Below are 13,721 nucleotides of genomic sequence, written 5' to 3' on the forward strand. Positions count from 1 at the left end.
GACTTGGGATGTGTCGCGTTGACGGCAGAGGAATTGGATCCAGACGTTTTCTGTAGCCGGATGTTAGGTGGTCTCACAGGGAGCCTGCGTGTTTGACGTCCTTCAGGCCCTGGGGAGAGCGGCCTCTGCTGTCACCAGTCCTGTCGGTGTGACGCCCCCTCCTGCCCACCTCCCTCCTGCAAGCCCAGCCGTGCACATGCGGCGGGAAGCTGCCCCTCTCCTCTGTGTCCGGCCTGGGGCTGTGCCAGCTGAAGCTTTCAGAGGCGAAAGGCTCAGAGCCCCAGCCCCAGCTCCCCACCGGTCGCCTCCCTGCGCAGCAGTGGTCAGCTCTCACTGCAGGAAAACAAACGAGCTTATGTCTGCTCTTCAAATCACTGCCACTTAGGGCAGGGGCCACCGCATGTCACCCTCGACCCGTCTCTGTGGACCCTGCAGTTCTTTTACCGTCTGGACCTTGACCACAGATCCCGCTCGGTCCCGTGGGCTGGCGGGCAGTGTGGACAAGCTGCTTTGGTCTAGCGAGGTCTGAGTGCTGTGGACAGATGCCAGGTGCCTGTGGAGGACTGGCACATGCCGGGGTCATGTGTTCAGGGAAGTAGGTCTTTATCCCGACGACAAGCTGCAGACCAGGTGGCCGTGCCCTTGGGGGGTCAGTGGTGAGGAGGGATTGCCCCAGAATAGAGCTCTTGAACCCTAACATTGCTTTGTAACCCACACGAATGCAAGCGAGTGCAAATGAATGACAGTGATGCAGGTACATTAGTCCACCCTGGTGCACCGGGGCCCCATGGGGATAGGGCGTGTGTGTGTGTGCACGTGGGCGTGGGAGCCGGATGGAGAGCGCACAGCACATGTCCAGGGTCTGAGTCACAGCAGGGACCTGTTCTTTTCCTAACGTGCATTCGTGCATTTGGCTGGAGAGGCCAGTTCCGCTTGTTTTCTAATTCCCCATTGGAAGTAGGTGCAGGTACAGGGAGAGGCGGAAGCAGGCATGTGAGATCCAGGAAACAGGGAGGGTTGTCAGGAGGCCGGCCTGGCCGAGACTGGCGGTGCACGAGTGGCTCCTAAGTGAGTCCCCTCAAGTCACTGGCGTTGGCAACTTCAGGGAGTGGAGGTCTGGCTTTGGGGCCCGCTGCCCGCAAGCTGGAGCTGAGGGCCCAGGCCCAGGCCAGTGGCTCGGGTGTGGATGTGGTAGGACAGGCCTTTGGCGGATGGGTGAGGAGTGGGTGGGAAGACAGTTCCTAAAAGGGTCATGACAAACTCGAGAAGGGAGAGAAGACAGGTGGAGGAGGGATGAAAGGGCTGGACCGCTGACCCGGCCACTCAAGACGCTTGCCCTGAGTGCTCCGTCGGGGTTCCAGAGCCCTGCCTCCATCCCAGCCTTGCTGTCAGGCCCCCGGAGCGCCCTCCCCAGGGTGACCCAAACCAGCACGCACCGAAGGGCTGAGGATGGCAGACAAGGGACAGATGTAGGAGCTTTGAAGTGTCGCCTGGTGAGCAGCAACGGGCGTGCTGCAGACCTCACTTCCCAGCCTTGTCCCCTGTTCGCCTCCCTCCTCGCTTCTGGCCCTGCTAGCTCAGCTCTGCCTGTGAGGACAAGTGGACACAGGGGTCCCTGCCCTGTTGGTGCTGCCGAGCGCTCCGGACTGTCTGTGGGTGGAAACGCTTCTTACTGTCCCGCTGACGTCAGTGCTGTCTGCAAAGCCTCTGCTCGCTTGCAGCCTCCCGCTTCCAGCTGCTCTTGTGTGGGAGCGCTGTCCCTTCTGTTTCCTCTTTGCCCGACCGCTCCCCTCCCTCCCCCCACCCTTCTGCTTCCTAACACCGTGTGTCACTAACTCTGTTGGGTCAGCTCTCTGGGAAAACGATCTGTCCATGTAAGTGCACTTACTCCCTGGATGTTGTCACTAGTCTAGTGGCCTTTGCTAATAAACCTTTCTGATTTCTGAAAGCTTCTCTCTGGTCTTTTCTTGCTCTTCTGCTCCTTCTCCCCTCACTTCTGTCCCCTCCCCACGCCGGGCACCTCAGCTGCTTGACTCAGGGCTCTGGAGCCTGTTAGAAAGGCAGGAAGGTGATGCCTCCAGCTGAGGCTTGTAAGACCCGCCTGGGGATCAGGCTGTGTGAATAGTTCTTGGCTGGGGTGACTTTGCTTTCCTAGGGCACACATGACGATGTCTGCAGACGGTTTTGGTGTAACAAGTGGGGGAGGGATGATGGTGGCAGGTAGCGGGTGCACCGGAGGCGTCTGGGGGACCTCCTCCCCACCTGTTGGCCAACCAGAGGGAGGGCTGGTGCCAGGGACCCTGAGCGCAAATGCACACCTTGGTGGGAGGGCCCACTGAGTCACAGCGAGGTGAAGTGACAGGTGCACAGGCCTAGTGACATGATTAAGCACTCAGCTCCTTTTTTTTTTTTTTTTTTTACCACATAATGGGCAAAACGGATGTCCTCCCTGCATCCCTGATGCTCAGAGTTGGCAGTGAGTCTGCCTGGAAATGGAACAAGGCTCACGCTGTCTGCGGGGACATTGCTTGGTAATAGGAAGCAATCTTTTCTCGTGTTCACCTGCCCGTTGTCATGACGCCACACAGAGTGTAGAGAGATACGCTCTGTTCTGTTCTGCTTCAGCCAGAGAAGCCCTTCTCCACAAAGGCTTGGTGTGTCTGTGGTGGGGGTGGCCCAGCCTGGCGGTGTCTGTAGTGGGGGTGGCCCTGCCCTTTTGGCCAATTCTCTGCCTCATAAGTAGGGGGGACATAGCGGCCTCCGCATGCCGCTCCTCAGAAGACCTTACATCCTACAAGCTTTCAAACTGCAGAGGTTCTGCCAGTGGCACCTCCCCCACGCCAACCCTGTCTGCTCAGTGCGAGCTCCCCTATGGGGGAGGCAAGGCGTGGCCTCACACCTGAGCTCGGACAGTCTCCCTCGGGCTGCTTAGAACACAGGGTCCTGGGCCCGCCCCCCAGTTTCTGATTCCGTAGGTCTGAGAATTTCATTCCTAATCGTTCCCAGGGGGTGCCAGCACTGCTGGTCCGGGCGCCTTACTTTGAGAACCAATATCTTAGGGCTGTGCTGTCGTGAGAGACTCAGAGCGGGAGGGAGGGAAGGAGAGAGGCGAGGGCCTGGTGTTGCTAGGCAACTTGGCCCAATGGGCTGGGCTGGGCTGTGAAGGGCAGCAGGTGGTACAGGCTGACCTCAGACTCCAGGAGGCTGTGACTGACTGGCTGGTTTACTGGCCTCTCTCTAGAGGCATTTACCTGGCCGTGGGGCTACGTGCAGGCCTGGCCGCTGCCCGCGGAGAGCCTGTCCCGGGCTGCGGCCTCTGCGCCCTGCCCCAGAGGGCCTTGAGCCTGCGGTAGTACAGCTTGCAGCTGAAGCCTTCCCTGGAGCCGCCCTGGATGTGGCTCTCGAGGGAATGCAGGCTGGGGTACATGCGGCAGCAGGACGCGCACTTGTGGCCGCTCTGCTGGGCCGGCTGCCACCTGGAAGCCGTCAGGATGTCCTGGGTCGTGATGCAGTCTGTGGCGTCCAGGCCGGGCCCGGGTTTCTGGGGGGCCTCTCGGGGGCAGGTGTTCTCCAGGGAGGAGGAAGAGGAGCCAGTGCTGTCGGCCTTGTCCGCGGGAAGGCAGCTGTCCGCCCGGCCCTCATCCCGCTGCGCCTCTGGGAAGCTGTGGGTCCCCAGGTGACCCTCTCTGTCTGCGCACGTGAAGTAGCTGTAAGGGGAGAACCAGGGCCGGTAGATGGTGCACTTCCGCCTCAGCTGCGCCCCGCTCTGGGGGTCCCCCAGGATGCGGTCTGTGAAGGAAAGGGCTGGTCTGAGCCTGGGCCGTGGGTCGTCAGCCTGGCGTGGCTGGAGGCCGAGGGAGCAGCCGTCAGGCGTGACCTCCGGCGCCTCTGCCCCACCTGCCCGCAGCTGTGACTGCCCACTGTGGGCAGCGGCGTGAGGCATTCTTCCCGCGCCTCCTTTGTCTCGGCACGAATGGCAGTTTGGTCTCTGGGCAGAGGCTGCCCGCGCGGTCACAGGCCCCGGCCCCCCTCAGGTGCCTCCTCTAAGCACCGACCCAGACAGGTGCAGTGGGCCTCCTGCAGCCCTTCTTCCTGCCACCAACCCCACTGTCTGTCTTCCCTCAACAGCCCACTCAGGCAGACACGGCTGCTCCACCAGCTTAGGGGTCGGGGTGAGGGCGAAGTAGGGGGGTCCTGCTGGAGGACCAGAGAGGAGACGGCAGGAAAGGCAGCACGCAGGCACTTCGCCTGGGTCCCCCCAACTTTTCCCATGTGCCATGGGAGAGGCCTCACCTGGAGAGAGCTGTGCGCTGTGAGCCCCAAGCCAGAGGGTGCTGCTCAGGTACCGGGAGGGCCAGGCCTGAGCTGGGCTGGCTTCCTCTGTGGGGAGCGCAGTCTTGGTGATGTCTGGGGAGCAGAAGGGGCTGGTGAGCTAAGCCAGGCTGGGAGTCTGCTTCCTGCACCCCCCTCCACAACCCCCCGAAGTACCCAGGGCTCAGCCTCAGTACTTCACAGCAAAATGGAAGTAACGGGCCTCGCCTGCCCCAGAGGCGGGCCATCCTGGGAGCCGTGCTGGGGACTCCAAGTGGGCCACTTCACTGAGACCACGGAGAGGTCCTTCCAGAGGACAGGGACCAGAGGACAGCTCCTGCCTGGGCCGCACTTCTCACTCTGCCTGCGTCTCAGTGCACGTATGTGCACGTGTGTGCGCGTGTGTGTGCGTGTGCACTGTGTGAATGTACATGTTGCACGCGTGTGTGTGCGTGTGCACTGTGTGTGAATGTACGTGTTGCACGTGTGTGTGTGTGTGTGCACTGTGTGCAGTGGCCATGCTCACTTTGGGCGGAGACCTAGCAGGGTCTCCTGTGCAGGCCGTGGGCGTCTGGGAGGGGTCCCGCGTGCACAGGCACTGTCTGGATGGCCGGTTGGGACACCAGCTCTGGCTCTGTGGGTCTGTGGCCAGCGGCCGGAGCCTCAGCGTTTCTAACCAGCTCCAGGCAGCGCCCACCCTCATGCCGCGAGGGCCCTCAGCCACCCTCCCCCGAGCCTCCTGCTCATGGACTGACAGGTCTAGACCTTCCCAGGTGTCAAAACAGGGCTAGACTAGCACGTGCTCCACACAGACAGTCTGTCAGCTTGTGATTTCATGCGGGTCAAGAGGAAAAATCTTAGACAACAAATGTCTGCCCGTCGTTCCCTTGCCACAGACGGCTAAACAGTGGGAACCACTTACCATGAGTTCAGCATTGAACAAGTTTCTCCCATGTGTAATTTGCCTTTCTTACTAAATCGCGGTCCCGCACATGCCCTGGCATAGCACTCAAAGGCCAAGGGAGCAGCAGTCAGGTGTGACCACAGGGCGCCTCCGCCCCACCTGCCCGCAGCTCTGAGCGTGGGCAGCGGCGTGAGGCATCCTTCCTGCAGCCTCCTTTGTCTCGGGACAAATGGCAGTTTACCTGGCAAGCTGGTGGCACGTGAGGACATAATGTCAGGAAAAGTGCTTAGGGCCGAGGAAGACAGCTGAGGCCCCGAAATGCTGAGCAGTGAGAAGCCCTCCATGGTCTGACTGACACAGGGCTTCAGCTCCCAGAGGCGCACGTCACCCAGACGACGCGCATTGTGAGTGTGGTGACATCACAATGAGGCCACGTGATTCCATCACTGGCTGGGCCCCCCCCCTTTCAGAGCCGGGTGGGTCGCTGCAAGCGGGATTGACACCTGTGAGCTGTCCCTGACTTGTCACTCCCGGGTGGCCTGCTGCGGTTGGGAATCCCCAGGGAGAAGACCGCGTCGCTTGCGCACTTGGTTCTTTAGTGTAACTTTGAGGTGTCACTCCCAACCCCCAGCTCTGGGACCTCTGTCCTCTCTGAATCCCCTCCTTGCTGTCTTCCCCCTCATCTGCCACCACGTGTTCCTGTTGTTGGCCTTAGGTGCTGGTTTTTGGTTTGGGGCACATTTTTCACCTTTTCTTTGGAAATAATTTCAAAGTTATAGAAAGTTACAAAAATGAGTATAAAGAACATCCTTCTAGCCTGCATCCAGCTTCCTATGTTAACGTTGTAGCCCCTTTTCACAATCCCCGCCCTCCCTCCCTCTGTGGATACGTAGTTTATTTCCCTGGGCTGTTTGAAGGTAAGTTACAAACATAAAATCCCTTTATACCTAAATACCTCAATGTGTGTTCCCTAAGATTAGGGACCAGAGATTTTGTTATGTGGTTGGTGCCATCTGTTTTTAACAAATGACTGAAATATGACTGGGTGACTTACTCAACACCCTTTTGCTCACTATAAGCAATTTGCTGGTGACACTGGACTCGGGAGTGGTAAGGTTGCCCTTTCTGTTTGCTTCACTTTTGTCATAACAGCCTGGCACATGCGGGAGGGTGGGGGGTGGAATCAGGGTAAGAGGTGATGGTGCCACTTTGGAGGTCAGCGGAAGGCACCGCATTCTAGGTAATCACGACAGGTGTCAACTAGGTATGCCCCATGCTTCAGACCTGACAGCATACATCCCTGCCACGTGGAACACTCCGGCCCACTCCATGCATGGCGTGGTGCGAGGTAGCTGAGCCTGCGTGTGTGATGGCCCGGACTTGTCCTCCTGGCAGTTCGTGCCCAGACTTAAGCACCTGCAGCACCTTGGGGAGAACACGAGTTCTGTGCCCCCTGCCCCCACCAGCTTTGGAAACTTGGAATGAGCTGGAATGTGAGGGGACTACGTGCCCCTCAGCAGTTTCACTGGGCCTGGGACCAGCATGTCAGCTGTCACCCCCACCCCACCCCTGGCCCACCATTAGCTCCCGGTGTGGCCCTGGGCACTCTGCCCTTTGGCTTTCCCGCCATGCTCACTTACACAGTTGGCGTGGACGACCGCCTTCCTGGTCTGGAATCTGGCAATTTACGCGCAGGAAAGAGCGCCGTAATGAGTGATGCACATGGGACGAGGGCCCATTGCGTTCCTCGCGCCGCACATACTCAATGTGAGGGGCTCAGATAACTGGAGGGAAATACGGGGGCCCGAGCAGCGCGACTCTTCAGGTTTAGTTGTTGAAAAGCTCATGGGAACCTGTCCTCCAGGGTGTCACACGGCTGGGAGCAGGGCCCCTATCTTGCATGGGGTGTCTTCTTGGCATGCGGTTGCTGGTGACGCAGGCAGGAGGTGACACTCTCTAAGTGGCCGGTCACTACATAAACTGTGTCTCTCTCTTGTTTGTTCCCCACCTGCTTTCCGAGCCCCTTTCTCAGACAGGTAAGCCACCGTCTTTCTTATGGATGACTTACGTCCCCAGATGTCTGCTCCACTGGGGAGCGTGCATGTTGGGGGGTGGGGTGTGGGAGGGCTGCCCAGCTGGAGTCCCACCTTCGCCATTGTTTTCTGAATAACCAAGTCTCTAGTCCTGAGGAAGTGGGGGCAGAGTGTGGGGGTGACTGGTGCCACCCACAGGGAAGGGGCACATCCCTCAGATGTGGAGGGTGAAGGGAGCCCCAGCCGGACCCCAGGAGCCCCTGCAGACCACTCCTGGGGGGTGGGGGCTGTGTGGCTTTTGTAAATGGAAAATGGCTTGGGAAGAGGGTCTCTACAATGCCAGCCCATAGTGCAGTTTCATGTATTCATATCAAAGGTCAATTCAGCTGAAGGAACTTATTAAACAGCTGTGACTTGCGGCTCTGGGCCGAGCCCTTAGGTCCCCTCGAGGGGCTTAGCAGTTCTCACAGGAACAACATGGACTTACCAGGGTCTTTGGGACTGTTGTTAATAGTCCCTATTGGTGGGCTATCTGTAATTACCTGAGAATTCCGCATGTACGTCCCGAAGCATAGTGAGAAATACAGGATATTCAAAATGGTGTGCAACCCAAAAGTTACTTGTATTTCCTAGAAATTGTTTTGCAAAATAATGGGCTCGCCATTTGCAAACCCCTTTGACATGTGTTTTCAATATTTGCACTTTTAGAAATGGGGACTTGCCCTGTCAGACGTTCCACCCCTGAACATTTGCTCTGGTCCCGTTGACCCCAGCACCTCCTGGTTGGGGGGAAACTAGTTAAATGCCCTCGTTTCCCAGGGCTAGTGTGCAGATTTCATGATTAAAGAAGAATTAGAGGGATGGGGGACGTGATAGGCAAATTATGCAAAAGAGTGACAGGCGAGCTGCAATCTTAGAAGAGCCAGGAGGTGACAAGCCTGTTGTGGGGGGGGGGGTGCCGGGTCTCCGCCCAGAGCCCAGCCAGCCTGAACCCCTCAGCTGTACCTGTTCCCCAGGGATGCTTCCTCCACACGTCCCCAGGAGCAGTGACGGGTGAAGGCAGTGGGGTCCGTCCATGGGCGTCTCCACTCCCTTTCCCATAGCTCCCTGCGCTTGTTGCGCCACGTGCGTCACTTGTAAGCAGCGATCTCACCGTGTCCGCCTCACGAGGCCGTCCTGCGAGGGAAGCCCGGGTGCAGCGGGCTGGGTTATCAGGCCCTCCTGCCTCGTTGGCACCAGCACTTGTCGCCTGGTGTGAGCTGCTTCCGAACCACTTAGCACCTGTGTGCAGGTGGCTGGGACGTGTGTGTGGGGGGTGAACCAGCTCAGGCCTCAGACTTGCCCTCCGTCCACCAGCTTCTGTCCCAGGCCTGAGTTGGAGGGCTTAACACGTGCTCAGGGCAGTGTAAAGATACCCTCATCTCTTCTCCAAAGGGCTCGGTGACCCCAAGGTGTGGGGCACACCATGAGTCAAGCAGGCAGTTGTAAAGGGAGAGTTAGCTTTTTTTTATGGCTGGAGTTCATCACTGATTAACTAGACGTCCTGGTACCCCGTCCCGTCAGAGGCTGACCACAGGGTTCGGGGTGTCTTCCTGGCTCTGGGTTTCCAAAGCCGCGTGCGTCCTGGGCCTGGGCGCGCTGCGGTCCACGCCCTCACTCACCATCTGTCTCCCTCTTCGTCCGTAGTCGACTACAGCATGTTTGAGAACTTGAACACGGCCCTCACACCGAGGCTGCAGTCCAGCCGTTCCGTCCCCCACCTGTGCAGGCCAGCAGATGCCCTGGGGCCAGCGGAGCCTGGTGGGCCCGGCCTCTGGGTGGGCAGCAGCCAGCACCTCAAGAACCTGGGCAGAGCCGTGGGGGCCAAAGTGAATGACTTCCTGCGCAGGAGAGAGCCCTGGGGCCCGGGCACTGTGGGCGCCATGGCCATCAACAGGACCGCGGAGGCCCAGCTGGCCGGCGGGACCGGTGGGGAGGACGACAGGTGAGTCTTCTCTACCGGCCGGTTCCCGCAGTTCTGCGGACACTCGGGGGTCCAGGGACAAGCTAGTGTGTCCAGGACAGAATGTCCCTGGGGAGGGGGGAGGGTGCCGTGTGAAGCGAGGCCCACTCGTGGGTTACAGCATCCCCGCCTTGCTGGTCAGCACTTGGGGAGGGACCACAGCCGCTTGAGGCTGCAGTTAGTGACCAGCCCAGCGGATGGCACTGGTGTGGCCCAGAAGCCGCCTGAACTGCCCCAACTGGGGTGGAGAAGCCGCTGGGCAGCCATCCCTCCTCCTTCCCGGCCTGTGTGACCCGCCTCTGTGACATGCCTGTGCCCTGGGGTGCTGGCCTTCGCAAGGCTCACCGCCCAGGTGCAATGTCAGAGGCCAAAGCCTGTACTCTGGCCGCTGAGACCACACGCAGGCCCAGGAGGGCCGGCGAGGTCGAGGTGCTGTGTGGACCTAGAGGCCAGCGTGCGGCGGGACAGGTGGCCACCAAACACACTCCCGTCGACTTTGTCACCTTTGCAGGTTGGCCCGAGAAGCGGTCCCCCGACTGGACCCCCCGCCTCCCGTAACCCGGAAGCGAACCCCTCGGGCCCTGAAGACAACCCAGGACATGCTCATCTCGTCCCAGCCTGTCCTGAGCTGTCTGGAATGTGGGACGGAGCCGTCCCCTGCTCAGCCTGGCCCAGCAGACGCCTCACAGCCCGAGACCACTGTGGGAATGGTGGATGGCAGCGAGGCCGTGCCCAATGGCGAGCTGTCCCTGTCCGTCCCTGACCTAATCCACCAGGACAGCCAGGACGAGCCCAGGCTGCAGACCACGGCGAGCGGGAGGGCCTCCCCCAGCCCCATCGCCACAAACAGCCGCAAAGTCAGCCTGGCTGAGCCGCCAGAGGACAGCGGCCCCCGTCCGCAGGCGCGGACCTCCAGCCTGGACAACGAGGGCCCGCACCCCGACCTGCTGTCCTTTGAGTAGAGCCCATGCCCCCCTCTCCTCCACTCCCGGCCCAGCCTGTGCCCGTCGCTCACGTTACCTGAAGCCCCGTGGTCCTGGGTAGAGGGCCTGGGCCGCGTGGCAAACGGCGGGGCCGTCGTGCCCCTCGTCTCCTGCGAGCCCAGGCTGGATGTGCTCCCGGCTCTGCTGGAGCTTAGAGGGGTCCCCCCACCACCCCACCTCTGCTCTTCCCTCCTCCTGCCTCGGGCATGAGGGGCCCAGAGCCCGAGAGCCGCACGTGACCGCTGCTCAGCGGGGCGGCACCTGGTGGTTACCAGCCTTTGTCCCCGTGGGCGTGCTCCCCAAGCCTGAGGGCCTGAGGCAGCCTTGTCACCAGGCTCTCGGGATGCCCCCACCTGGAAGATGCAGGGCGCAGTGAGCTCTCCCTGGGCCTGCCCGGCACTGCCCATCTGGGAGCGGCCCTCAGGGAAGCCATGACCAGTTCCCCATATTCTGATCTGGTCTGGGGAGCAGCCAGGACCTGGGCGTTCAGGGCGCTGGTCCCAGAGAACACAGAGCAGACAGGAGGGCAGTGAAAGCACAACGAGGACAGAGACAGAGCTGGCACTGGGGACCACGGTGGCTGTCAGGGCAGCCAGGAGCGATGCTCTGAGGTCCCAGCCGGGGCGTGACAGCAGGGTGCAGGCCGCGGAGCTGGAGTGCAAACCACTCGTAAGTCAGGGGCAGCTGTTTGCTGGCACCCAGCCTGCAGCCCCCCAGCCCTGGGTCTCCCTCCAGGCCTCTGCCTCCAGTGTCCCCTCTGCTCCTGCCGACAGGGCCCGTGTCACCCTGACTGGGCCCTGGCCTCCTGGGGTAACCAGTCTGTGTTCCTGTCTCCACCAGGGGTCCTGTTCTGCTGTCTTCCTGTGGCCGGGAGGCCCTGTTGGGGGTTGATCCCTGCACTGGGGGCCTTTGCAGCCAGAAGAGAGCGTCCCTTCCCTTGAGCGGGGGCTCGTTCCCCAGGAGGAGGCTGTAGCGGCCCATCCAGCCGGCGGGCTTTCACTGTGGGCCTCCCGAGACCTCTGCACCCCCTTCTCTGCTCACTGTCCAGCTCACTTCCCGCCTCATGTCACCACTGGCCCCTGCCCCCTCCCCACCACCTCAGCCCACTGCCACCAACCTGGGGCCCTGCCTTTCTCCTGTCCTGTCTCCTGTTGCTCCAAAGCAAGGCTTCACCCCAAGTGCATAGTGAGGTCTCATTGGCCCTTCCCCACGAGGGTTCGTGCATGCTGGGACCTGAGCAGACCCTGCCTTACTGCAACGACGTCACCAGGATGTGACACCTGGCTTGACGCAGACGCTCTCAGGACTTGCTTTGGGGCCTGTGAGTTCTCCCAGAATGGCGTGGGTTTTGTACAGAACACAGAGCTGGGGGCAGAGAACCTAAGTGCACGTGTGGGGAGTGAGCCCAGCTTCCTCGGGGCCCCCACACCAGGGGCTTGTGCGCTTTTCTGATGTGGAACTTGGCTCCTCCCAGGGACCAGTGTGGCTCTGGCCAGGTGACGTGGTGGCCATGGGACAGAGCTGCCTGCTGTCCACGCCCTGGCCCTCAGAGCCAGATCAGCACACGGCTCCTTGCGTGGTGACCCTGGGTCTCTCAGGCTCGTGTCTGACACCAGATAGAGGCTGTGGGGCCTGTTCTAGCTCCATCTGGCCTCTGTGTGACCCCAGCTCACCCCCTGCAGCAAAGTGGTGCTGCTACCTGGGGGGAGGGGCTGAAATCGGCTCCTAGATGCAGGTGGTGCCGGGTGCCAGGGCCGAGTGCCAACAGGTAGCAGGACAAGGCGTTCGATCCTGCTGAGGCCCCAACTCAGACCACCTCCCAAAACGCCGCCTGGTGTCCCGTGTCCATCTCCAGCCTGATTGTCCTGTGACTGCAGCATGGCAGCCCCCTGGCACACACACACACACACACACACACATGCACACACGCGTGCACAGCCCTCATAGTCCAGCGTCTGGGAGCTTGGCCTTCGGTGGCCCGATCCGTGAAGGGGACAGATGGAGGACCTGCCTGCTGGGGCCACACAGCAGTTTCTCTCCCCGCTACACCCCCAAGCCCACTGTACCCCTGAATGCGGCACATGGCTTCATCCTGGCAACACAGGTGAGCCTGCCTGTCACGTGTGTGGATGACATTAAGACACACATGTAACCCACTGGCTTTTGAAGGACGAAGAGGTTGGCCTGGGGTTGGGGGAGGAAGATTACAGAGCGGAGTATTTTCTAGAGATTTTATATTTATACTTTTGGTGATTTTCTGGTAGAAGACGGCACAATAAAATGATTTGTTTGGTTTTGCTGGTTTGGTTTCCTCCTGACGGGGGGGAAGGTGAGGGGTTGGGGGGAGTGGTTGCTCCTCCGATTCTGATTGCCGGGCCCACAGCTTTGGTTTCGTGGGGCCTGGGCGAGCAACGCCCGAGGCCCGAGGCCAGGGGACCTGGACCGTGAGGAGAGGCCAAAGCAGATGGACCACCAGCCTCAGGCCCGTGGGGGGCGAGCGAGTGTCCCTTCTCTGACCCTGACCCGACTTTGGCTGTTGCAGGCGTCAGCGTGATGTGTGCAGGTAAGACGCTTCTCAGGGGGCTGGGAAGGGATGCAGGTGACCGGTCGTCCTCTGGCCCAATGACTCTTTCTTAAGTTAAATTTATTGAGGTGACATTGGTTAATAGCATTGTATAATTTCCAGGTGTACAAGGTTAGCACTTGACGTCTGTGTGCCCCATGGTGGGGTCCCCAACCCTGTCCTCTGGGCACCACTCTTCTGTTGTCTGTGAGCTTGTTTTTGTTTCGAAAGTTTTATGTCCCACGTATGAGTGAAATCGTTCGGTTTTTGTCCTTTTCCATCTGACCTATTTCACTTAGCACGATGCTCTCAAGGTCCATCCATGTTGTTGCAAATGGCAGGAGTGCACCTTTTTTATGGCTGCTGTTCCATTGTGTGTATGTATCACATTCATCTGTTCGTCCGTCAGCGGACACTTAGGTGGCTTCCATGTCGTGGCTGTTGTGAATAACCCTGCAGTGAATGTGGGGGTGCGTGTATCTTTTTGAGTTAGAGTTTTCATTTTCTTTGGATATGTACCCAGACATGGAATTGCTGGGTCACAAGTTAGCTCTATTTTTAACGTTCTGAGGAAGCGCGTATGGTTTCCCAGAATGGGTGTGCCCGTGTGCACCCCACGTATGGGGCACAAGAGTTCCCTCTGCGCCATGTCCCCGCCTGCACTTGTCTCTCGTCTTTTTCCTAAGAGCCTTTCTGAGGGTGCGAGGTGGTTTTGGTTTGCATTTCCCTGGTTCCAGAGCCCTCCTCCACCAAGGAAGGGATAGAGCTGTGTGTGTGGACAATCTCAGGGGGCGATTGGCCCAGAGCTGCTCACTTGTGGGCTCCCCTGTCCTGGGACAGCCTGGTGCTTGCTCATTCAGAGATCGTGCTTGGAGCAGAGCTGGCCTGCGGGTCAGCGTCAGGTCCAGGGGCCCAGAGGACTCAC

General features: G+C 60.0%; 2 protein-coding genes across 10 annotated transcripts in view; one reads left to right on the top strand and one right to left on the bottom strand.

The window, feature by feature from the left end:
- The window catches only part of LOC109435251 (carboxyl-terminal PDZ ligand of neuronal nitric oxide synthase protein), a 113,880-nt gene extending 101,353 nt beyond the window's left edge, over positions 1–12,527 (top strand). For 6 of the 9 annotated variants that reach the window (XM_074322381.2, XM_088801531.1, XM_088801533.1 and 3 more), the window contains 2 exons: positions 8,935–9,232; positions 9,762–12,527. In XM_074322381.2, coding sequence (XP_074178482.2) covers positions 8,935–9,232; positions 9,762–10,212 — 749 coding nt within the window. In that variant the 3' untranslated portion in view covers positions 10,213–12,527. Of the gene's footprint in view, positions 1–3,757; positions 7,252–8,934; positions 9,233–9,761 lie in introns of those variants that run through there. The other 3 variants (XR_012492939.2, XM_019747350.3, XM_088801535.1) reach the window with 3 other exon arrangements.
- On the bottom strand, positions 74–5,559 carry SPATA46 (spermatogenesis associated 46). The gene is made up of 5 exons (XM_088801823.1): positions 5,457–5,559; positions 4,294–4,407; positions 3,252–3,789; positions 445–553; positions 74–109 (listed from the first exon to the last, which is right to left on the bottom strand). Exons 1-5 carry the CDS (start codon positions 5,557–5,559, stop codon positions 74–76), a joined length of 900 nt encoding a protein of 299 aa, XP_088657949.1.
- Positions 12,528–13,721: the final 1,194 nt, after the last annotated feature.

Source organism: Rhinolophus sinicus, chromosome 11 (assembly GCF_057876585.1).
Source record: "Rhinolophus sinicus isolate RSI-liver-muscle chromosome 11, RSI-T2T, whole genome shotgun sequence".
NCBI classification, from domain to species: Eukaryota; Metazoa; Chordata; class Mammalia; order Chiroptera; family Rhinolophidae; genus Rhinolophus; species Rhinolophus sinicus.

Excerpts from the sequence above, each read along its gene's own strand:
- SPATA46 (XM_088801823.1), bottom strand. The coding sequence starts at position 5,559 with ATGGAGGGCTTCTCACTGCTCAGCATTTCGGGGCCTCAGCTGTCTTCC. Across the intron at positions 554-3,251 it reads GCACGTAGCCCCACGGCCAG|GCACCTGGCATCTGTCCACA; the intron begins GTAAATGCCTCT and ends AGTCCTCCACAG. Across the intron at positions 110-444 it reads CTGTGGTCAAGGTCCAGACG|GGCCTGAAGGACGTCAAACA; the intron begins GTAAAAGAACTG and ends CGCTCTCCCCAG.